Genomic DNA, 24176 nt, shown 5'->3' on the forward strand with positions numbered 1-24176 from the left:
GTCACCGGGCCGGGCCGGGCCGGGCCGCATAAAAATATGAAGGTCCGGGCCCGGGTCGGGCCGGGCCATTTTTCGATGCGCCCGGGCCGGGTCGGGCCCGGAAAAGTCGGCCCGTGCAGTGCTCTACCATGGAGGTTGCCCTTTAAGCACCTTGAAACCAAAGTGCAGCGATGGCTTCGGCTGGGGCTGCGATCAACGCTCCCTCTTAGCCGTTCACGCGGCTTTGGTGAGGGCTACTCTGCTTTACAGCCTTCCAGCCTTGCATAGGGTTTCTAAAACATCGTTAAATACCCTTCGGTCCCTGTTCGCCCGAAGCCTTCGTCGCTGCCTTGGCGTTCCAAGAATGGCTGAAACACGGCAAGTCCTAGCTGAAGCTGGAGAACTCCCGGTGGAAGTCCTCCGTGATCGGGAAACGGTTCGACATTTCCTACGTTTGCGCGCGAACGTTCCCCGTCACCCACTCCTCAGGAAAATCCGATACCGCCCTGAAAGTGATTTCCATCGCGTGGCGCAGAGGACACGCCACGCTCTCACCGGCTTCACACCTAGGACTGTCCCACCGCCGAACCCCCCTGGTCTCTGCCTGTGCCACCCACCTTCGCACGTCTTCCTGACCTCCAGGTCCGCAGAGCTCAGGTTCCCCCTCAAGTCCTTCAAGCCCATTTTAATGCTCTCGTCGACGCGAAGTTTTCCACCTCTACCGCCACTTACAACGATGGCGCATCTCGAAATGGCAAGTCCGCGTCAGCATTTGCCATTCCCGACGAAGGCGCAGTTCAAGGACGTCGCCTTTGGCATTGTACATCATCCACAGCTGCGGAACTCTACGCCATACTTTTCTTTTTGCAGCACATCTTTCCATCCCCCCCCCCCCCCCCCCGAATTGGGTGGTCTTTACTGACTCAGCATCTGCGCTGCAAGCAATTGAAAGTTCTGGTCCGAGGCTCCTCCGCACCGTTGGTTATGGATGTGCTAGCCGCTTACAAACTTGTCTACAAAGCAGGACATAGGCTCGCTCTCCAATGGGTTCCCGCCCATTGCGGTGTCGAAGGCAATGAACTGGCGGACACCGCCGCCGAAGCAGCTCTCTCGTCTCGGACACGGACGCGTATTGCACTGCTGAGAGGCGATCGGTGGTCCATACTTCGAAGCCTTGTGACTCCTCTGGCTACCCGCCAACGGACCGCCGACATACTACCCCCCGCCATGCTGAGGAGAGTTGACCCAGTGCTCGCTTTCTACATGCCAGCACATATCTCTCGTCAAGACGCCGCATTAGTTCATCGAATGCTCCTCGACGTGGCCTTCACAGCATAGTGGCGCTAACGCTTGAGACAAGTTAACTCTCCCCACTGCAGTCACTGCGGTGCTGTTGAAAATCTCGAGCACATCCTTCTCCATTGCCCACACTACCACCCTTCCCGCTCCGTAGTCTCCGCCTCCCTCAACGAGCTAGACTCCCGTCCCCTCTCCCTCACAAAACTGCTTGGCCCCTGGCCACATCCAGCTCGCCAACGCTCATCCTCAAGGCTTTCTTCGCCTTTTTGGACGCCACAGGACTTCGATCTCATTGTAACGGGACCCATTCCCCCGCTTCACCTCCAGCAATGGGGTAGAGTATCGCCCCTGGCGATGAAACTCCCCACCCATCATCCTGAAATAAAGTTGTTCTTGTTGTTTCTTGCAAATCTTCATCTGTGAGTCGTATAAAACGGGTAAGTACACCTTTAAGCGTTTATCGTTTTCCATCAGGAATTCTATGTACACGGCCTCCCCGTACATAGTGTCCATCTTGCGTAAGTCCAACACGTCGAGCTTTTCATTCTTCGGAACAATGCTCATTTTCTGAATGTCCCCATCACCGCGTTTCTTTAGTTTATCCAGCTTCTCGAAAATATATGACATATCTCGCTTACTTTTCAGTGCAACTTTCTACAAACACCGAATGAACTGAAAATGAGAACAACTGTTACTTAACTTTCCTCATCTTGAAGACAACAGTGAGACATACCTGTCTCGTTGCGCGCTTCACCCGGAGTCGACCGACGGATATAACATGAACAAGTAGCTTCACGTAACTCAAATGAGTTGTATATATCGCAACTTTTATATAAAGCACCCCTGGAGGGGGGATAGTTTTAGGCGAAAGGGTGGTGCATCGTAGCGAATTTGTTTACACAAAGTTCCAATAACATAGGAACAGCTCGTGATATATGGCGAGCGCGCATGTTAGCTGCGAAGGACTTGGATAACCCCATTTGGAACTTCTTGGAAACCAAACTGCATAAGCGAACCCCTTTGGTTACAGAAAGCTTGTTTCAACATATGGAAATGAGAGGGCTATGACTTAATACAGGCGGTCCGCTTTGACATGGGCTCAAAGAGATTATATTTTCTTCAGATAGACTTGTCTCATCAGGCAGAACAGTTTACTTTTCGTATACGTTTTAATATGCGCCATTTACTGAAATTATACGTTTTAAAACAGATGGCCCCAACATGTTGGGACACGCAGCGTCGATGATTTATAAGCCGCGGGAGCGCCTCAGTGGGGAACAGTCTGCTTCGATCCACAACTCGCTTCAAAAGTAAGTTATTCACCTCACTTGTTGCACGTTTTTTTATGGTTCCTTTTATTTTCAGTGCCTAGGTGTGTATTCTGCTTTTTTGACCCTCACGATATCGAGGATGAAGAGCTAGCGGAAGACGATTCTCGGGACGGCGCACCTCCTACACTGTCTGCTCATGCGATGCGATTGCACCCCAAAGTGGATATATCCTTCCTGCACTTCTTCGAGACTGAGAGTGCATTTAGAGGTATCGTCAAAAGATTCGTGCTATTGGCATCTGTTCACGATCAGAGAGTAGAGGATTTGCGACAATATTTAATGATTCATTTTCACGATATGGCCACTATATTGAGAGCACAGAGAATACCCTTTAGGTTTTGCATTTGTTCTGATGTTTTAATGATAAAGGAAACTCGGGGGAGATAATCGCGCACATCGCCCACTTTATGGTGTTTGCTCGCGAAGTCCACAGCGACGGAGCTGTCGCGAATACCTTGATAGACATGATTCAGCTGTCCACAGGGCGCGTCAAAAATTATCAGCGGGAAGGGAGCGGGTTCGTGTCCACCGACGCACAAAATGTTCAAATGTGTATTTCCGCTGTGAAAACTAAAAAATTTGGATGCAATGGGGTACTTCCCACTCATTTGGCTAAACGCAGGAACGTCCTAACGAATGTCCCTTTACCACCGCGTAACGATGGCGAGAGTTTCAAATACAATACGCTCGCCCTCCTGCACCCGCAGGAAAGGAATACATGAAAAAATATGAAAACTACGCAGCGGAGTACTGGTGGCCCAGGCGAAAATCTGGACTGGTCCCAGAATGGTTCCAGTTGAATCTGCATTGGTTCCAGTTGGACGTTTGATGGTCCCGGAGTGGTTCCAGTTGAATGTGAATGGTCCCAGCTGGATTCCCAAGTGGGGTGGCTGGTTCCACTTTGGTGACATCAATGGTATTACTCTGGTCTCAGATGGTTGCAGAAGTTCCAGCTGGAGCCTCACAGGTACCATTATGTTCCCAGAATGGTCACTTGAGACCCCAAGTTGGGCACCTTCCCCCTTTGAGATTTCATCTTGTCCACACTTGCCATATATCCTTCTGGTTTTGTTTCATCTATTACTCTGATCAATTTTAGCACATGCATGATCTCTTTTTATTGCTGTTTATCCAGGTGCGCACGTCTGCGATCAAATATATGCTGTATCCCTGTAACTCCGATTCGTGCGGATATTCTCATCTGAAGGTGAATATCATCACAAGGTATTAAGTACTAGAGAAATGTCAAAAAATACATCTCATCAACAACAAAAATTAAGCTAAATAATTAGAAGAAAGAAAACGAAAAAGAAGGAAAGATAATTGCAGAGGCTTATGCAATGTGAAGACACCACGGCTGCTACAAATTCAAACTTCAAACGGCGAGAGCCGAGAGGGAGAGGAGAGGGCGAGAGTGGCAGGTGGAACTTGGACGCGTCGTAGCCTCGTAGCAAGCGGCGGATGTCGTAGCAGTTTTGTCTTGAGTTGCCGTCGCAAGGATGGTATGTCTCCTATGCAGTATTTGCTTGTGTTTTAGTGCGCTTTCTAAGACAATGCGATGACAATGGTTCCTATGCATCACATTGTCGATTTCCCAGAAGAGTTATGATGCTAAGAAAACGTAAACGGCGTAGGGGCAAGAACGCACTGTGAAACGCCAATCGGACTGCACGTCGCGAATGTTTGCAGGTATGAGTGATAACCGTGATGTTTTGATGCCTATTAACTAGATGTTTCATTTTAGAAACTTAGGAGGAACTTGAAGAGAAACAGGATAAGAAGATTCCGAACATACCCCATGCAAAAATCTGGAGTGGGACCACTTCGAAGTGGATTATTGTGTACTAAGTGGTATTTTCGTAAAAACGGAATATTCTGTCGCGTAAAGTCCTTATCACACGTTCTTCCCGTGAAGCTTTCACTAGAGAACAGCTTGAATATATGAAGACCTTCTTTCGTGCAGGGTACTCCTTGACGGTCTTGTTGTAGAATTCCCTCTCCTACTCTGTCACAAAAGATACGTGCAGTATCGTTACATCTGCGAAAAAGTCATATCATTGCCATCTTCATTTTGCAGGACGTTTTGTCTTTAGCAGGAGGATGCACAGAAAACTGGAGAGGGAATCTACCGCAAAGAGGATGTAGCGGTAGCCACAGTTGAACTTCTAGTACTTTGAAAAGTCGGCGAGATCCGTTTGCCAGACGTCGTTTATCTTGAGGGCGACGATGGCCGAGACAAACAGCTCTTCAAACGTTGCGGATTCTTGTGTATCTTTTGTGGGCGAGCCGGCGTTTGTGCGTCTTCAAATGCGCGAACATATCTGGAGCCAACGACACCTTTCTGTTCAATACACTGAGACAAATTTCGGAGGTGTTTCATGTCGGCTGAGGAACATCTCAAGACGTCGCGATGGCGTAAGGGGGGCAGAGGGGAGAGCACTTCGAGTAACATGAGGTGAGGACGGAGATCCATTTTGGGGCGAAGATATATTGTCGACTTCCCGGAAAGATATTGCTGCGTAACCTGTGATCATTGTGCATATAGTTGCAAAGACCCACGGGTAAATAAGCGAAAGAAAGAGAGGACTCCGACTTAACGTAACATACAAACAAACTTTAAGCAGACGTTTCGCCTGTCATACGACGGGCATCATCAGTGCAAGACTGAGCGGGAGAGCCGACAACCAGTCGCTACTTAAGGAGATGACAGTATTGTTCGGGAAGGGGGCCACGGTTTTTGTTACAATGCAAGGGATCAGCGCGTATGTGCCACGATTCCAGGAGCTTCCTCGGTCCCAGTCTTTGCTCGCATGCCAAGGTCAATGCGTTATCGTAGTCGAAACAATGCCCCGTGTTCCAAGAATGCTCGCTGAGTTCAGTCTTGAGCCGTGTGGCATGTGTTGCGTTCCGGACGTTGCTGTTGTGTCCTTTTATGCGGGTCCTTCTTTGACGGCCTGTCTCCAATATAGCACGTGTCACAACCTAGACATTGTAGCTAGTACACCAAGCCAGACTGGTCTTCTGGGGCGACAGTGTCCTTTGGCGTGGAGATGAGGCTGCGCAGTTTAACGTGCGGTCGGAAGGTCGTTCAGATTTTAAACGGAAGTAGCGCTCGGCGGCTAGATTCCGAAACGTCTTTGACGTATAGAATTGTGACCCGGGTCAGGCGGGAGCGGTCCTCATCCTGCGGTTTACGTAGCTGCATACGTTTCCGGGTGTCCTCAATAAACCTGTGTGGGTAGCCTCGCTTGTCCAGGGAAGCGGTGATCGTCACATCTTCACAGGCCCATAGCTCGCTGCAAGATGACAATTGCTCTGAACGGTGCAATAAAGTTCGCACCACACTTCGCTTGTGTTCCGTGGGGTGATGTGAGCCAAAACTTAGCAAAGTGCCGGTATCACAGGGCTTTCTGTAGACACACATATGGATGCTCCCCGTGCTGTCCCTGCATACACATACATCCAAGAAAGGAAGCTTGCCGCTCTGCTCAACTTCATACGTGAAACTGATCGATGATTCAATGGAGTTGAGAACCGAGTGGAATTCATCGACGTGGTCCTTGTCTAGGATGACGAACGTATCATCTACGTAGCGGCGGTAGAACCGTTCCATGGCCGTCTCTTCAATGTGCTACATGACCAAGTTTGCCAGCGTCACTGACACAGGGCTTCCCATAGGGCATCCTTCGATTTGGTGATAAGACTTGCCGTTGAAGGTGAAATGAGTTTGATTGAGGCAGAATCTCAGGAGTATAGCTACCTCTTCAACTGTGAGTGACGTTCGTGATGACAGGGTGCTGTCGTTTCGTGGTCGGGCCTCCGCCACTTGTACCGCGAGATCCTTCGGAACGTTGGTGAACAGTGACACCACATCAAATGACACCATGACATCGTTGTTGCTGGGGGCTTGCGTCCGGACCAGCTCGACAAACTCCTTCGAGTTGCGCACCATCAGGTTGTTGTTGCCGGTAACGGGAGTCACAAGTTCTATTAGATACTTGGACAGGTTGTACGTCGGCGACCCGATGAACGAGACAATTGGTCTCAGAGGGCACTCAGGCTTGTGTATCTTGGGGAGGCCGTAAATTCTGGGAGTAGCGCTGTCCGATGAGAAGAGGTGGCGGTAGGTAGCACTATCTAGGTGGCCCTTCTTCTTTAACTCACGGAGGTGGTCCACCAAAGAGCGTTCCACTTTAGCATTTGGGTCATGCGTCAAAGGGACGAAGTGCGCAGCATCGTCGAGGATCTCTTGCATCTTCGTACGGTAGTCCTCCGTGTCCAATATAACCGTGCCTTTCCCTTTATCCGCTGGCAAGACGATGACTCATTTGTCCGAGCGCAAGTCACGCAGCGCCGACCGTTCTTGCTTAGACAGGTTGGAGGGTGGCCCAGTCACGTTGTTTAGGATGGTGGCGATGCGGCTACGTGCTAGGTTGACACCTGTCGAGTCCTTGATGTGGCGAAGCCTGTCTTCGAATTCCACTATGATTTCCCGTTTCGGCACAGCACGGGGCGCGAGAGCGAAATCCAGTCCTTTTGACAGCAGACTCACATGCCTGTCGGTGAGTGTTTTCGGTGACAGGTTGAAGACGTTTTTGCAGTCATACCCCGGAGGTTTCTTCGGCAGCAGGCAGGACAACTTCTGGTCATGGATTTCGGTCCGCTTGTTTCTTTCCAGCAGCTCTGCCTGTTTCCGGGCGCTGAAGACCTGTCGCAACTCATCAGGCTGAAGGGTACGTACCAAGGCCTTTTCAGCTGAGTCCAGTCGGTGGTGGGAGTCGTTGAGTTTCGACTTGTTCTCGAGGAGCCGGGCCTTCAAACAGTTGATGCCGAAGATTTGAAGGCCCGGCTACAGAGGCAACATACACGCTGATCCCTTGCATTGTAACAAAAACCGTGGGCCCCTTCCCGAACAATACTGTCATCTCAAGTAGCGACTGGTTGTCGGCTCTCCCGCTCAGTCTTGCACTGATGATGCCCGTCGTATGACAGGCGAAACGTCTGCTTAAAGTTTGTTTGTTTGTTACGTTAAGTCTGAGTCCTCTCTTTCTTTCGTTATATCATCTCCCGGCTTTTGTAGTATTTTCGCAGGTAAATAAGCATAGGGTGATGACATCGCTTGTTTATATGCGTCTAGAAAATACTCCAATCTTTTTCTACCCAACAGCTGTTACCCAAAGTGTTCCATCTGGTGGACACTGCGAAAGGTGCGCCACAGGACAACGTAATTGGTGTTGTAGGATATAGTTCTAGAATGGCTGCTGTTGACAAAGATGTTTTGAACGAGTAAGAATACAGACAGGTTGGCGTGGTGAGAACCACGAATGAAAAGATCGGTGACCTCCTTCAAGGAATTGGCGTCAGTCGTGTGGGCGTTGACGACGATGAGCATAGCGCACGACATGCCCTAGCCTCGTGGTAGCTTCTTGGTAAATTTTACAGAGTCCCCAAATTCGTCCTGCATGCTCGATGCAGCATATTTCTGCACGTAGAATATTTGCGACAGTGGCTTCTCCACGACGTCGTTCAGGATCCTCAACAGGTTCGCTACGAATGTGGATGTACTGGAACTTACCGCGCCTTAAGAAAAGGATGTCGGAAACAAAAAGGTTAGAGGCAACATGCAAACAAATGCACATGTATACACTTTGCGCGAAGAAAAAGAGGAGACTGAGGCTTGTAGAGAAATGCATCTCTTTTATTTACACATTGTCCTCTAGATCCGAACTGCGTTCCCAATGCAGATTATCCAGGCTAAACTCCAACAAAATCGGTGCTGCAGAGAGGGCGCGAGGGAATGACCGCTGGCTGCGTCGGCGCAGGAGACGGTAGAGTGTGTGCACGCATGCGTAGCGCCCGCAGAGAGACACTTCTGACAGTCTAGCGCTGGCACTCGTAGGGAGAGGACGTCGGTTGCGCCACCGTCGCTGCGCCATGTTAGTAATGTCCATGTCGCCATGGGTGAAAGGTAAGTGATTTGCCGTATCTGTTAGGCCTTTTCCCCAATGTGTCTGGTATTAGAACATTTTTATTTAGCTTTGCGCTCATCTTAAGCTTTTTCCCCGCATGACTGGACTTGTTTAGCAGTGACTTCCTTGCCATCATCTCCGTTGAATTTCATAGCGTCGTGCCTGAGCGCTCGTCTTAAGCCTTTTCTCCATGCTATCGCATGTTTAGCGGTGTTCATTTTTACTCTACAGCTAGCATTTTGTGGTTGTCATCTTGTGTGAGCTGTCAAATTTTTGTAGCGTTTTGCGGTGACGCTATGGTTAGGCCTAATCACTTGTCTTAAGTCTTTTCCCCTATGTGTAGTGTTTCCTCCGTCCTAACACATGTTTAGCAGTGTGCAGCGGTTAGGCCTTTTCCCTGACGAGTATGTCTGAACTTGTTTAGCAGTGCCTTCCTTGACACTAGTATTTTGTTGCTGTTTTCATCTTGTGTTAGCCGTGGAGTTTCGTAGCGATGTGCGGTTACGGAGTGATTAGGCCTGAGCTCCCCGATGCCTAGCTCTGAACTCATCTTAAGCCTTTTTTCCGTGCCGTCACATGTTTAGTCTTGTTTAGCAGTACCTTTCTTGTGTTTATTCGCGTCCTTCTTTACGCCATGTTCACACTGCGATTAGGCTTAAGCGCTTGTCTTAAGCCTTTCCCCCGATGTTTTGTATGTGCTCTCAGATGTTTAGACTTGTTTAGCAGTGTCTTTCTTGTTGCAATTTTTACCCGCCGCTACTATTTTGTCTTGCTGCCTTCCACGCATATCGCCATGAGGGGGATGGTGGTGCCATCTGGTGTGATGCCTTGCAACTAGGTAGCCACCTGTCGTCGATCTCTGCAAATATCAGCCGCCAACGAGCAAGATGGCAGTCAGTGGTCATCTGCCCGTTTCGGAATGATTTCTCCACTCTATTTCTATCTATTCTTTATGATGATGATGATTGGGAGTTTAATGGCGCATTGACAACAAAGATCATAATGTGCCATACTATTTTTTATGACCACTAGTATCTGGAAACATGTAGGGTGGTCTGGATACTTGTTAGATGCTCCCCAATTAGTGTGGTGACTCACTGGATGATCCTAATGACTGTGGGGGGTCCTGATTGCTAATTTAATGTTGTCTGGACCCTTCGTGTGATTCCAGATACTTGTGGTCAGTGCTTACTACTGTCGCTCACTCACTCCGTGCTCAGCTCTTCGCTTGCTCACTCCTCATGCTCAGTTCCCCATTTGCTCACTCGCTCCCCACTCAGCAATTCGTTTGCGCACTCATGCTCACTCACTTGGTGCTCAGTTCTCTGTTTGCTCTAGCCTCCCACCTCTGGGTAAGCTGTCTCCGATCCTCGTTTGCCGTCTCATCTCACAGATCTCTAGGTTGTCAACAGCGTGTAGAGCATGACAATTGAGAGTTGAGCTCATGTGATGGGTATTACTTGAGGGTGAAATGAGGTTATAAGACAGGGGATGTTTGATATAAGGTGTAAGGCAGTGGTTTATCTCGAACCGCAAGTACGGGGTGTGATTGGAGTGGCATCAGGCTGCTCAGTTCACCCAATGGACCTTCTCCACATACCTGTCGTATCCTAGCGGTTCCCCAGCGAACCACGCTCGGCACATGCAAAAACAAATCCACGTGGGTAGCACTAAGGACCAAAATCGGTCTGGAGTGGGACCGACGAGCTCGCTCCGCTCAGGCGGTCTCCTCACTGGTCCCCACTTCTGTCTTGACTATACTGCGCAATCTAGTGAAGACGGAGATAACCCTCTCCAGCGCCTCAAGGTAATGTGCATAGGTCATTGTGAAAAAGGTTTGTTTGAGAATGATTTCAGCTCACTCATACTCAGTGCACATTCACCACACTAAGCAAGAATGATTATTCTCATGAGTGAGTTTTGCTCATGCTCATCTCCTCGTTTGTTCATTCATGCTCGCAAGTGTGTTTTGCTGATATTCTTGTTTGCTCACTCCCTCCTTGCTCAGCTCCCCATTTGCTCACTCAAGCTCAGCTCATTCGCCACATAAAGTATGAGTGAGCATGAACGAGCGTGCTCATGCCGAGGTATGCCAATGAGAATGGCGCTCGCTCATTTGACGTCAGAGCTTTACGCGCGCATTAGATGTGGCTTTTTCAAAGGTATTTTGGAGAGGGAGTCTGCTGCGAAAATCCCTGCTTATATTCACAGTGAAAGCTATTGTAAAGATGTAGGTATTCTTTGCTGGAGAGGGCGTTCCACGAGGAACTGCAGCACTGCTATGGATTAGCCTCCTGCATGAGATGTGGCTCCAATAAACTGTGTACTGCAGGGAGCTGTTTAAATGAAGCCGATAAGACAGCCCATGCACGCCAATGCAAATTTTGCCATTCACGGTGCAATGCTTGACTACACTTCAATATTGTTTATGAATGCGCTTCTGTACGTCCATCTATTTCTATGCACTGTAACACCCATAATATCCGAATTGTTCAGACTTTGAATTTAGTAAACTTGATCCTCTTTGGCGTTTCATTGTCATATTTTACTGCAGGCATACGTAACAGTAAGAAAGGACATGTTTGGCTACACCTTGGCCATTCAAAGGGGATGCAGGTCCTTGGCAAGATCTATACCAGAACTGTACTTTGGCCAAGCTTGTGCAGTTTATGTACTCTAAGAACAAAAAAGGAAGTAATTGTAAAGCCTAGTCCCCTACATAGCAGCCAGTCCCGATTTTTGTCTCCTGAGCCTGAAATTTAGTCCGGAAAGGGCCTAATGGTTGTGAGCATGCCCTCTCAAGGATTAGAGTTACTCCATTTTTCCTCGGGTGCGGCCAGTCTGGCTGGCCAAAATCGGGCGAACCTTGGGTCATATTTGGCACTTTGCATGGGCGTTGCTCTAGTCAAGGATGCCTTTCCGAAGATGGGCGCCACCGCATGTCCTTGCGGAAAATAATCCTCGCTTGGCCACACCGCAACAGTGGCTACTGTACTGCTTGAGGAAAGCCTTGAAGGAACTGTAGCACATGTCAGATTGAAATATAGCAGTCCTATGATTGTATGACTATCCGAACATAATATGTTTGAATAAATATATGTGCTAGTAGAGAGTGAAAAATATTCAAGTATTGAAGTGAAAGTCGTGCAACATAAGTACACGATGATGTTACTGCATTGACTGCAGGAATGGGCATAAATACATTTTTGCTGTTTCTAAATATAGATACAAAATACTTTGCTTAAACACCTTCCAAGTGCAGTATTTACATACAAAATATAAATATTACAGTATTTAATACCATAAATACTTTCACAAACACAACAAATGGTCAAATATAATTAAGATCAACAGACTGAATAACTGTTTATATGAGCATTCAAGCAGACCATTACAAACAACATTCCTTCAACATGGTGATTTTAATGATTACACGATTTCATTGGACGATTTTACAGTCCACGCAGCTCCTGTTTGATCAGCTGATGTTGATTCGTGAAAGAAACTAGCTTTACCACAGGAGTTGAACAATATGCATATCCATTCGATTGCTGGCACAAGTGCAATATCAACATATACCGAAAAAAAAAAAAAAAAAAAAACTTGTAAAAAGGCACTAGTGCTTCGAGATAAATAACCTGTAGCCTCTAAGCATGGCCTCAGTCACGACAGTACGTGCAACTGTGAATTTTGGATATACGGTATGTGCATTTGATGTATTTACAAAGTACTTAAGCAAATATATCCGAGCTGTATTTAAATACAAGATATAAATTCATGCGCTTAGTTTTCTTAAATATAGTGTATTTAAAATACTGTTATTGTATTGTACTGTTCTTAATTTGCTGGCACATAGGAAAAGGAATGACAAATCAAAGTGATTTTTCATAACGTGACATTCTCTTATATTCATAGGAATATAAATATGACAACTTCAACATTGATGAATGTCCTCTTCACATTATTTCTTCACATTCTTGCTGATGGGCATACTGATGCTTCTCCTCCCAGTCTCGCACTGAAAAAAAAAAGAAAAAAAGAAAAATTATTATTATTATTATTTTTTTTTTTTTTGATTGGGTGTTAGCGCCGCGAAGCAACTGTGGCTAAAGAAAAATTATGCCGAACAGTAAACAGGCATTGTATTAACCAATAGCACTGTAGTAGCTCTGCATCAGACTTGAAAGCTACAAGCATGGGCTTGAACCCTCTTGATCCACTGATCACAGTGTTACAGGGGAAGGTTTTTCCCTGAACTAGAAACTAGCAGCTCCGCAGTGCAGTGTTTCCCGTATTCCACCTTGAAATGAGGTGGAGGAAAAACGAAAATGTGATGCCCCGGACGGCAAAAAGTGCAATCGGGTATCAGCATTTTCGGCATGTAGCACCATATGCAAAAGTATAATTCGGGAATCTTCGGAATATACTGAATATTAAAAAAAAATATACGGTAGGTGTTTTTCGGCATTTTTCGGCAAATGCCAAAAACGTGGAACCCTAATTATAACTAGGGAGTGACTTTTGCGGGTTAAACACGATTCTGCCCAGTTATTCTCCCTCGAACTGACCTCCGACAAATTCGGGTTAAACCCAATTTCTCCCCGAATTCCAGTCACTATGAAATCCTCAAGTGACATTTCCACTGAAGACGAACAAAGGTCGCCACGTGTAACACATGTAAGAATGGGTCACTTACGTTCCCAGCAATACACCAATGTGTGTCAACACTGTCTATGCCTTCGGGGATTACCGCTTATCGCAATCGATTACAATTATCGCCAGATTTCTCTCTGAATTTCAGATTTAAAAATAGCGCTCGATTTTTACCCCCCGAATCTGAGAAAGGCATTTAACCCGAAAAAGTCACTCCCTAATTATAACATATCACTGGTGCGTAAAACTGGAAGACTCTAAAGCTAATTTGTGCTATCACATGAACGTGTATCTGTCCACTTGGCAGTGCATTCAGTTCCCATGGCTCCTAAGCACCGGTAATTGTATCATCATTCAAACAAATCTGAGCAACTGTGAAAGGGACTACGAAATACATTTTTCTCATTTTGATTTGACAGAACAGATCTTCCTGAATACAAAACCAAAGCTTTACGTTCTGCAAGCAAACAGTTTCCTCATGAGAGGATCGAAGTACAGTGGAATCTCGCTAAACGGAAATCGCTTAAACTGAATTTCTGTTTAAGTGGAACAAAAGTCTCGGATTTGGTTGGTTTTGTATCTTTCCAATGTAATTTTTCTTCTATTAACCGGAACAAAAATTTCTGAACCTCCGCTTAAACGGAACCAAAAACGGAACCAACGGGACAGTTTTCTGAGTAGTCTCCAACTTTCCCAGCGCGATCGCCACGCACATCGTCAGTTTCTGGCGTTAGTTTCCGGTTGTGTACAGCGCCGCCTTGCACGTGGTGACATGGTGACATGACACCCCCATCGACGGTTGTCCCAGTGGTTTCAGTTTCAAGCCTCCATTCGTTCGTGATCGCTGCGCCTAAACGCGCCCACCACGCCCTACCACTGGCCAAGAAGATTGATACTGAACATTTCAAAGCATTATCGCTACACGCATGGCAGCTTGAGCTCTCCGCTTCCTGTACGGCCACGATTAGGATTAGTACGTTAACAGTAGCAAATGCCATTTCCAACGGTATCGCAGAGGCGTGCACCTCATGCTCTTGAGCGAAGCAAGATCGAAGTTATCAACAATTTTGAGAGTTGTTGCTACACAAAAACGGCGCTTACGATGAAGTAAGGGATGCCAAAAAGTATGCTAACAAGAACTCTTAGCCAAAAAGACAAGCTGCGTGATGCCTTTAGTGCTCCATGGTTTCGACTGCAAAGAAAAAGACTTGGACTCTGTGACTCCAAAGACCTTAAAAATGCTTGCTACTGTGGATAAAGTGTGCCCAAAGTATGAGTATCCGAATGAGTGGGCCAATTGTTCGTGTGAAGGTGTAACATCCCAATAAGGACTAGAATAAAGTTGAAAATTGTGTGCGCATTCCTCGTCATTGATACAGTAATGTGCATAAAGACTGCTTACAGCTTCTGCACGCCTGGAAATTACACCATTTAACATCTCGCACACAAATCAGTAAAAAAAAACTCCTGATAAACGGAACAGATTTTCCAGGTCCCTTGAGGTTCCGTTTAAAGAGTACTGTAAATACACCTGGCGACGCGCCACAGCAAGTGGCAGGAATGTCGTAGAGAAACTTGATCCTGTCATTGCACACCGAATGGTATGCCGATGATAGACAGATGCTCCTATTTGTGAGGCGCATGCAAGCCCAATGCAAGGAGTCACCCAGGGCCATGTGTGTAGAAGTGAAAAACCAAGAGGAGGAATGTGAAGGAGAGGTCTGAAGGCGATTTCAGCCGTGCATGGTTGAAAAATTGGCACAATTTAATCAGAAAAAATTCGTGGCGTACAAGTTTCTCTACAGGAGGGACAGCTTTCAGCAAAAATGTTGTGGGGTGTTCAGGAAACGTAATACAGTTAAACCTCGATGTAACAAACTTCAGTTTAACGAAATTCGCAATTTTGTTAAGTGTTATCGTTTTGGTAAATTTGCTCCCATAGAACCCCATGTATTTCATACCTCAGTATAACAAAGTCTTGTGCCTCGCAATTTCAATTTAACGAAGGCCTCAGCGAAGTACAGAGCGTATTGTCACCGCAAATTCACAAAAAAAAAAACGGCGCACAAAGGGTGTTTTTCTTCGCGATTTTGATTTTGCGGCGATATAACGCAATGCCACCGGTAACACAGGGGTGGCATCCAATGTATTGCTCCGTAGACGAAAGCACGCTGGGCGAACACAATGCATCCTGGGCAGGTCCCAGTTGCACGTCACAGCAAATGTCAACGCACACGTGACCTTAAAGGGACTATGGAATTTCCTGAACCCCCACATTTTTTTTTGCTAGAAACTGTTCTTCCCGCCGAGAAACTAATATGCCACAAATTTGCATTCTCCTGTAGAACTGTACGGACTGTATTCCGGCCCGCGTTACGTCACCGGTGTTGCGCAATGCCAAGTAATGCTCACCATAGGCAGATGAGCTCGCTGGCGCCTGCCAGTCGCATCTAGAAGGTCATAAGGTCTCTAGTCGCGTCTTAGGGCTACAGCCACAGGGGTGGCATCCAATGTATTGCTCCGTAGACGGAAGCGTGGTGGGCGAACGCAATGCATCCTGGACAGGTCCTGGTCGTACATCACAGCAAACGTCAAGGCGCACGTGACCTTAAAGATGGCGGCGCCCGTAATTGGTCTCCAAACCATTTGTAAACAATGCGGTTGTTGTTTCTGGACGACGTTTTGGATGTTTTTCGATCACTGTAATTATTTTTATCCGATAAACCCACAGTAAAACACGCAGTTTTACACATAAAGCCTCGTATTGTTGACAGCTTCCAAAGATGTGATGACGACCGCGCGTTAAGACTTACGAAGCCGATGTGATGTACGTAAACTTTGGTGAAATGGGCTACCATGTTGCGGAAGAAGCACCGCATAGCTTACGCTGGCAAAATATGGTCATCTCTTGGTGTTATGACGGTGAAAATATGCCGGTAAGCGGCAAAACGACACGTAAAGAAAGTCACATGACCTCAAAATGACGTTTTCTATGACGTGCGACCAGGACAAGATGGCAGTTTTGCCAAAAGCACCCGCTTGAGGGTAGTTACAACAATGGCGGGTTTGTGCCACCCCTGTGGCTACAGCATTACGTTTGTCTTGTGTTGAATTCCAATGGGAGAGTCGGAGCAAGTGGCACACTCCGCAGTGGAGCGGCTTGATCTGGCTTAGAGCAAGTGATCCGAATCTGCGACTGGAACACTTGCGCCCAACTTGGAGTTTAGCCCTGGCCAATCTTCCTTGGTGGATGGCGGCCAGAGACGGAGGAAGAAGAAGAAGAAGCTTGTACTCATGTTCCGATACAACGCCATGTTTTGCAACATCAAGGTCCTCCTAATCTCCTAACGTTGCCCTGGTGATGCCTGGCTTATTGCTTTCTTCAAGAAACAAAATTGCTAACGTATGACGCGAAATACTAGTCACGGCGAAGACGCGTTGGGAAGCGGCCATGTTGCCGAAGCAGAGACAGGAAATAGGAAGCACGAGAGACAAGTGACACGTCACGTAGAGTTCCGGTTGAATCTGCCTATTTTGGCGGAGCCACTGATCTCTATCTATAAAGGCTGGATTATGGTGGGCTAGAAAGACTGGTGTGCTTACCGCCACATTCAATACATGGAATGCGCGATGCCCCTGTTTTGAAGCCAAGCTCCTGAGCTCCGGCGCTATGCACTCGCTGCCAAGCGGGTTCTCGTTGAACTAGTCCAACATGTGCCGTGTGTGACGGTGTGTGTGTGCTTGACTATTTTTATAGTGAATATATTTGGACCAGCACTACATTGGTTTGCCGCACTGACTGTTTACTGGCATCCGCAGTTCTTTGTAACTAAACCACGTGACATTTGCTACCATCACGTCTGCCTAGCCGACGATCCCTGCAAGCGAAAGATATCGGAATGTTGCGAAGCACGTGACCGCATGTCTTATCTTCGTTGGATGATGACAGAAAAACAAAATAAGAGCGGCTACTGCGTCCGAGAGCTCGCCTCCTTGATGGTTTCTTTCTCTTCGCTCTTTCTTTTCAGCCTAGCTAAAGCTTAGCTAAACTATGGCGCTTTCTATACAGTGTACCTCGCCGCACATCTTAGTTGTTATGTAATTCTTTTGCTCCCTATGTAACTATAAAGGAACATGGTATCGGCCATAAAAAACGAAATTGTAGCACCGCAGTCGTATTCTCTCTGCACGCGCACGGTTTTACTGTTGACCAGTAGAACGACTGAGTCATATAAATATAGCGCGAAAGATATATTCATTATTTCATTGCTCCTTCTTCCTTACTCCTTATTTTGCTGCAGATATATATATATATATAGAGAGAGAGAGAGAGAGAGAAAGAGAGAAGAAAAAATGCCACACTTGTATTATTAACCAAAAATGCTTGAATGGAATTGATGTTATACAAAGGGATCCTAGAACATCATGTTAAACTCATTTTATCCACTGATTGAGCGGCCTAAGAGCGCTGTTAGCGTGACATTATACAATAACAACAAATACACTGATGATGATAAATGGGGAAATTCGCCACCTGGGTTTGTGGCCCACAACTGACAGCCTTAATGCCGTCATTATAGATTATAAAGATTCAAGTTGAAAAGCGTAATACAGTGAAACCCGCGTATAACGATATTGACGGTAATCGCGAATTCCATCGTTATACGGGCTACATCGCTAAACGAGGGCTGACCTAAATAGCGCGTCCCCAAAAAGTCGCGCGCCACCCCGTGTGTAGCAAAAAAGAAAGAAAGAAAGAAAATAAGCAAACAGATGCTAAAAAAAAAAACGCGAAGCTATGTGACATCGCAGTGGCTTGGGAAAACAGCGATCAGAACTCGTGGAGGTAACCAGACAACACAGCAGAACAACTTCTCGCAACACTACACGTCACCATTCCGCAAGTCGGCTTCACCTAACGCCTGCGTGCTTTAGGAGAAGCTCGCTTTAGAACATTGTCGCGCAACTCGCGGGTGGAAAGCACGTGCTAGGCCTTTTGAATCATCTCGCGAATTTGAGCAGCATTGGCCAAATACGGAAACATAAAAGCGTTACCACCTACCTCTTTCACTGACAGGATTGGAAAATGAACAGTCTTGCCTCAATTTTTATTTTGGTTTAATTCTTTTGATGTGAATTTCGGATGATACGAATTTTTTCCGCTACCCCGTGGGATTCGTAGCATCGAGACTCTACTGTATCTTATCGCAGCGAAAATCGCCGCGTGGTTACGCGCACGGGACAGCGTCCAACATCGCTATACGAGTACTCGGAACCGCGATCTCTATCGCTATACGCGGGTCGTTTCCCCATAGAACCAATGCATATTTTGACGGTAAAATCATGAACCATCGTTTTACGAGGGATATCGTTATACGCGATATCGTTATCCGCGGGATTTACTGTATACATGTGCCCTATGACTTGCGAAGTGCCGGCTTGGTGCGATATTGTGGTCTTCTGTGCAAGACAATATTCCGAATGAATGATGATTTCCTTAGAAGGTACGCCGAGTAAGCTGCGCAATTCCTCAAAATTATTTTCCAGATATCGCTGGACAAAGGAACTGTCCCGAACGAATGGAAATGCGCTCGTATAAAACCGATACGTCCTGCAGGCAGGAGTCCTGACTTTGGTTTCGAATTTTCTCTTCTTTCCAGCTTTTGTGAATTGCTAAAGCACATCTTTTCCAAACAATTAACATCATGATCAAGTAACACCATTCATTGCAACATATCTTTCGTGGGGGCTACTCCGCTGTCATGGCCCTGTTTGATTTCATCCACGACTTTGCATTTGCTTTATATAATAACCTACAAACTGAAATATTGGTTTTGCATCTCTCCAAGGCATTTGACCGTGTACGTACCCTCTAGAAAGCTGATACCTAATACCAAGGTCATGGATTGGCTTCGGGACTGATTCCCTGTCTGATCGAACCCCATACACCTGGGGTATACGACAGGAGTCAGTCTTGAGACTTTTGCTGTTTCTTGTCTATATGCACGATATGTTAAGTAACATTAATTGTAAAGCATGTTTATTCGCTGATGACTGCATAACATATCGCGCGATATATTCCGAAAAACATAGGAATGTCTGAACGTGCGTCCTCAATATGCCGATCGTTCTCTTTCTCTCTCTTTTTTTCTTTCTTTTCTTTTCTGTGTGCTTTGCTTATGGCTCACCTTGCTCGCCTCATATTACGCACCTTTGCAAAGCAGTTTAGAACACATCAACGAGTGGTGTTACAAATTGCATATCAATTTCAACACCGACAAAACTGTGTCTATGCTGTTATATGCAGAACAAAGGCTTTGCCAACATCATAGTATACTTGCAAGGGAGCTTAGTACAAATATCTTGGGGTCACCGTCCCGTCCGATTTTAGATGGAATTTTCACGTGCGCTTAATAGGCATCAGAGTCAAAAGAAAGCCTCTTCTATCTCAGAAGAACACTTCATTATGCTACTACTTAGGTCAGACTACCGGTATATAGAACACTCGTGTTACCGATCGTCACGTTCGCGAAGGTAACTTGGGACCCCTTCGCTGCGTCTCTTTTGCGGGTTTCTTTCGAATTGTCGCCACTATACGAGCGTATTATGTGTATATATTATATAATTAATGTACGTTCCCTACTCCTTCCCAGGTCCCTTCTGGGACCAGTATTCTGAAATAAATGCGTAAATCATTATGTTTTCGTGTCGTCCCCTTTGTCTTCCGGATTCCTTCCTTCTACTGACTGCTCATATGCAGACTGTAATCAGCAATTCTATCGCTTCCGTTGGTTAGCTGCAGTTAACGTATATCTCACGCTTATAGCCCACCACCGACTTAAACATTTCTATCACAATCCCCCGTCACCGGACCTCGCAACCTGGAAGGTAAAGGTCGCTCAGATGAAGGGAACGATGAGCACATATCACGAATATCACTACCCAAAGGCAGAACCGGCTGCTCGAACACGTCTTTATCGTTATCAAAGTACACGTGTCCCAGACCCGAGGGCTGATAGGGACGCGCCGACGAATGTCAGCACTGATATCTGGGTGTGACATTCGTTTGCTCCTGCAGGTGACACTCAAGGGGCATTTTGCATGCAGAGCAAAGAAAAGGCACGCTCATGGGTTAACGGCAGGTGTGTAATCACGTGACGAGTAGCACTGAAATGAGCCGCGAGAGGCCATTAGATCGCATAGCGCCGAGATACGCTTGGCGCCATCTCTCGGCAGGAACATCGGCGGGTACATATGACAACAGCCGAACGGATCACCAGTCCTTCTAGCCCACCATAGCTGGATGGCGCATGGGAGAGGGGCTCGCGGGGGAGAGGCGTGCATTCGGGCCGCCATGTTGGGAGGCCCTAAAGCGCAGTGTGCGCCCATAGAAAACAATGGGAGGCAACGGAGATTGTGAGTATTTATAGCGCTGCAGGCGTTGATCGTTGCTTGTCATCACACAATTTTGTAAGGTGCCAGTATACTGATGTATCCTAACAGTGTTTCACAGGTGTCCTGCCGTTCGATTCTTAATTACGTTATGTTTTGCATTCCGAAACTAGACTGTCACAGCAGTGCAGCGCTGGGGATTGTACTACAGTACGTTTCCCAGCCAATATTTCAACAAGAAACGATGTGAGGTTAACAACCACCATGTATGTAATATCCCGTGCTGCGTTCTGCACAAAAATTGTTCCATAAAGAACGGTCCGGGAAAGGATATACTCGCATGGCAGAAAGAGATCGTTTTGTAGAATCAGAGCCGTTGTTTTAGCCGTGTATCGGTTTCGTATGATTTATATCAAGCACCGCCGCAGAAAGTGTCTTTTAGTGAACGACTGCGGTGCTTTGCCTCGCAAATATGGACACACCGAAGCAGCCCAAATACGTTGTGAGCGTGATCTAATTGCTTCACGCAATTAGAACACGCTCGTTAGGACAGTTAATCAGGTAGTGATGCAAGCTTAATCAATTAAGTTACTTAAAAGTGGTAACACCTCCTTGAGACACAAGATTTACCTCTTTTTGAAGTACAGCCCTTCTATGTTTGTTTGTTTCTTCCTTCATTTGTTCTGATTATTTGCAGGCGCGGTTGTGCCAAACTGAATGTCCTTCTCGAGTACTCACATGCTTTTGCTGAATACAACTGCAGCGTGAGCAAAGCTGCTTAGGAACGGGGGCCTGCTATCCAGTGCTGACTTTGTCATGCTTGTTATGTGGAGCACGTTCGAAAAAATGCAGCTGCACATCTGAAACTCCAATGAGTATCATCGTCATCTAAAAGAGAGCGTCGTAGCACCGTTGTGAGACCAGACACGCTTTCTGAATATCTTCTATGGCACCTTCCACAGTTTGCACAATTTTGTTCAGTATCGAAGTCTCTCATAGGAACCACTTTGCATTAACTGTGACTCCCATCTTACTTTTGATGTGCAAGGGCCTTCTTGCACTACACACGTATGGTCTGCAACAGGATAATTGCAGCAGGACGATTTGGGTCTTGAAACAGTTGTGATTTTGTCATTTTGGCCCTCGTGTACCCCGTCTGTGAAACGTAAACAAAAAAAATCTAACACGATATGCTTTTGTAAAGAAGGTCACTGATGGTGAGTAAAGAGAATATACAAGTTCAAGTTTATTCAACATTTTATATCATACATTATATTATTCAACATTTTATATCAAGTTTATACAACATCAAGTTTATTCAAGTTATTTCTTGCACTTATGCTTTCAGGATACAATGAACGTGCAGGGAGGTCACAAAAGACTACATTTATTGTTTTATGACCTTGCTACAATGACAATATATATTTTAGGAATGACAATGGACAGGTACTCTCTCTAAATTTGTAGCACTCAATTTTAGGTTAGAATGAGCAATGAATAGCAACTTCCCTCCTGGTATTTTCTTATATATGATGAATTTTAAATTTAATCAAATATGTGTTAATATAATAATATATATAAGAATATAATATGTGATAAATGAATGTGATCAACAGTAGATGTAAACAACACCAGTAGCCAGAGAAGTGCATTCTCAAGAAATAATTTTCTTCTTATAGCATATATGTGCACGCCTATTAACTGAAACAATTATCACGGTTCTCACGGTTTTAATTTCTGAAAGTGTACTGTAGAGACGGCTTAGATCTACAACAGTTAATACAAGGTATTATATACTGTGAATACATTTAAAAATCCCATGTGACACATACTTTCTGGAGGTGCTGTGGTAATCAAAGTTTGTGGGCATTACGCAGGTTCTGCACCCATTTCTTGAGTATGTCGATGTAGCTGTGAAGTAACCTGCATTGATGATGATTATTCCAATTTTTATGGTGCATCGACAACAAAGGAAATAATACATCAGAACATTGGTTTGGGTGCAACCAGTTAAAAATGAATATGTTGTTTAATAAATGCATTGGACAAATGTTAAAACATCAGTTTAAAACATGGTTTACAATCCCTGTATCTTCTAAAAATTAAAAAGATGAAAAACTATTCTAAAAAGAATATGGGGAACTCTTCTAAAAAGAATTATAATCTCTAATTATTATATTTCTGGGTGAAGGAGCCTAAAGTGTAAGGTGTGTTTCTGACGTGAACATGTAAAAAAATATGCAAAACTGAGAGAGGCTAACCACAGTGCGTGCACTGAGGTTGTTCCTTCCTGTAAAGTAGAAACCAGTGGATGAGGAACGTGATACTTACCTGTACACCCAGCCGTATCACACTACACAGATTATTCACTGGGTAGCCCTCATGACGAAACCTGTATTGAGAGACAACTTTTGCCTTAAAAACTGCTTCAAATAGCACGACACGCTACAAATTATTACTATCGTAACAAGCTGACGATACAGCTCAGACAAAGGCGTTATTCAAGTCGCGCCACACCACCGTTACGTAGGATTCTTTGTCACAAATCAAACCAAGGCACAAAACAATACCAATATCTGAAAAAGGGTGACAATGTTGGTCTTATTATGACGTAATACCGAACTTGTGCGCGAAAGTAATTCAAAGAAATGAATGTGCACTTGCTTCTGTAGAGAGCACCGTGTACTATGCTAGCAATGCATGCAAAAAAGCGCTCGAGTGCTCGCACATATATTGATGACAACACTACCTGTGTAGTGTAACGTGTTCTTTCAAGCATATTATGCACTCAAACTGTATTTGCCGCCGGGTAAAATGCAAGTGTACTCGATTGAACGTCGGAAGAGCGATCAAGCAACCTGCATCCAGTGCTCGTTTTGGGCAAAAAAACACTTCATAATGGTCAACTAAATATACAGAATGAACGCCTATTTATTCCTCGATAAAGAGTGACTCACCTGTATAAATTTAGGCCCTGTAACCTTGCCAGTACGGTTGGTACGACCGTAATTGCAAGAAGTTGCCATGATCGCTGCGGCGACTGTTGTGGACACCGTAAGATGGCGGCCGGTTTCTTCACACTCGCGCTCCCTATCCGCGATCCAGCCTTTTACAATCGAGATCAGTGGGCGGAGCAGTCTGGGTAGCTCCCTGGAGCGACCTTGGCTCAAATGCCGCTCTGAAGCTCCCATTGGAAGACTCCAGAACTGTTCCCAATCTGCCAATCGAACAGACTTACTCTCGGCGGAGCAACGAAACTTGCTCTGGAAGCGCTCCGAATCTGCCATTGGAATTCAACATTGGTCACAGGCGTTCGGATAACACGCTACTATAATGAACAGCCTTTTGTGTGTGAATCGTTTGCTGCACTTGCGCTGGCAGGTATGACATGTGAGCTGCACTTTTTCATTGAATGTAATCGTCTTCTGCTCGGCTGCCGTTCACAACAAGGAACCCAAGCATCTCCGTGGCTATGAGGTTTCTGCTGACGAGTTACGTGGACCTCTAGCGATTCACCGCAATGTTGTATTGGTTGTATCGTCGTCATCAATAG

The 24176-nt window shown here is 45.9% G+C and overlaps 1 protein-coding gene and 1 long non-coding RNA gene across 6 annotated transcripts in view; one reads left to right on the forward strand and one right to left on the reverse strand.

Annotated features, from left to right (window-relative positions):
• Window positions 1–4078: 4078 nt before the first annotated feature.
• On the forward strand, window positions 4079–11686 carry LOC135396549 (uncharacterized). Of its 2 annotated transcripts, XR_010423427.1 has the most exons (4): window positions 4079–4111; window positions 4244–4298; window positions 4354–4450; window positions 8354–11686. It is a non-coding gene; the product is annotated as an uncharacterized LOC135396549 (long non-coding RNA). The 2 variants fall into 2 exon arrangements; XR_010423426.1 differs by having other exon boundaries at window positions 4083–4298.
• A 770-nt stretch (window positions 11687–12456) lies between these two features.
• LOC135396547 (uncharacterized) overlaps window positions 12457–24176 on the reverse strand; it is a 139304-nt gene continuing 127584 nt past the window's right edge. For all 4 annotated transcript variants that reach the window (XM_064627590.1, XM_064627589.1, XM_064627587.1 and 1 more), the window contains one exon: window positions 12457–12596. In XM_064627590.1, the coding sequence (XP_064483660.1) occupies window positions 12535–12596 (62 nt within the window). In that variant the 3' untranslated portion in view covers window positions 12457–12534. The remainder of the gene's footprint in view (window positions 12597–24176) is intronic.

Source organism: Ornithodoros turicata, chromosome 6, assembly GCF_037126465.1.
Source record: "Ornithodoros turicata isolate Travis chromosome 6, ASM3712646v1, whole genome shotgun sequence".
Taxonomy (NCBI): domain Eukaryota; kingdom Metazoa; phylum Arthropoda; class Arachnida; order Ixodida; family Argasidae; genus Ornithodoros; species Ornithodoros turicata.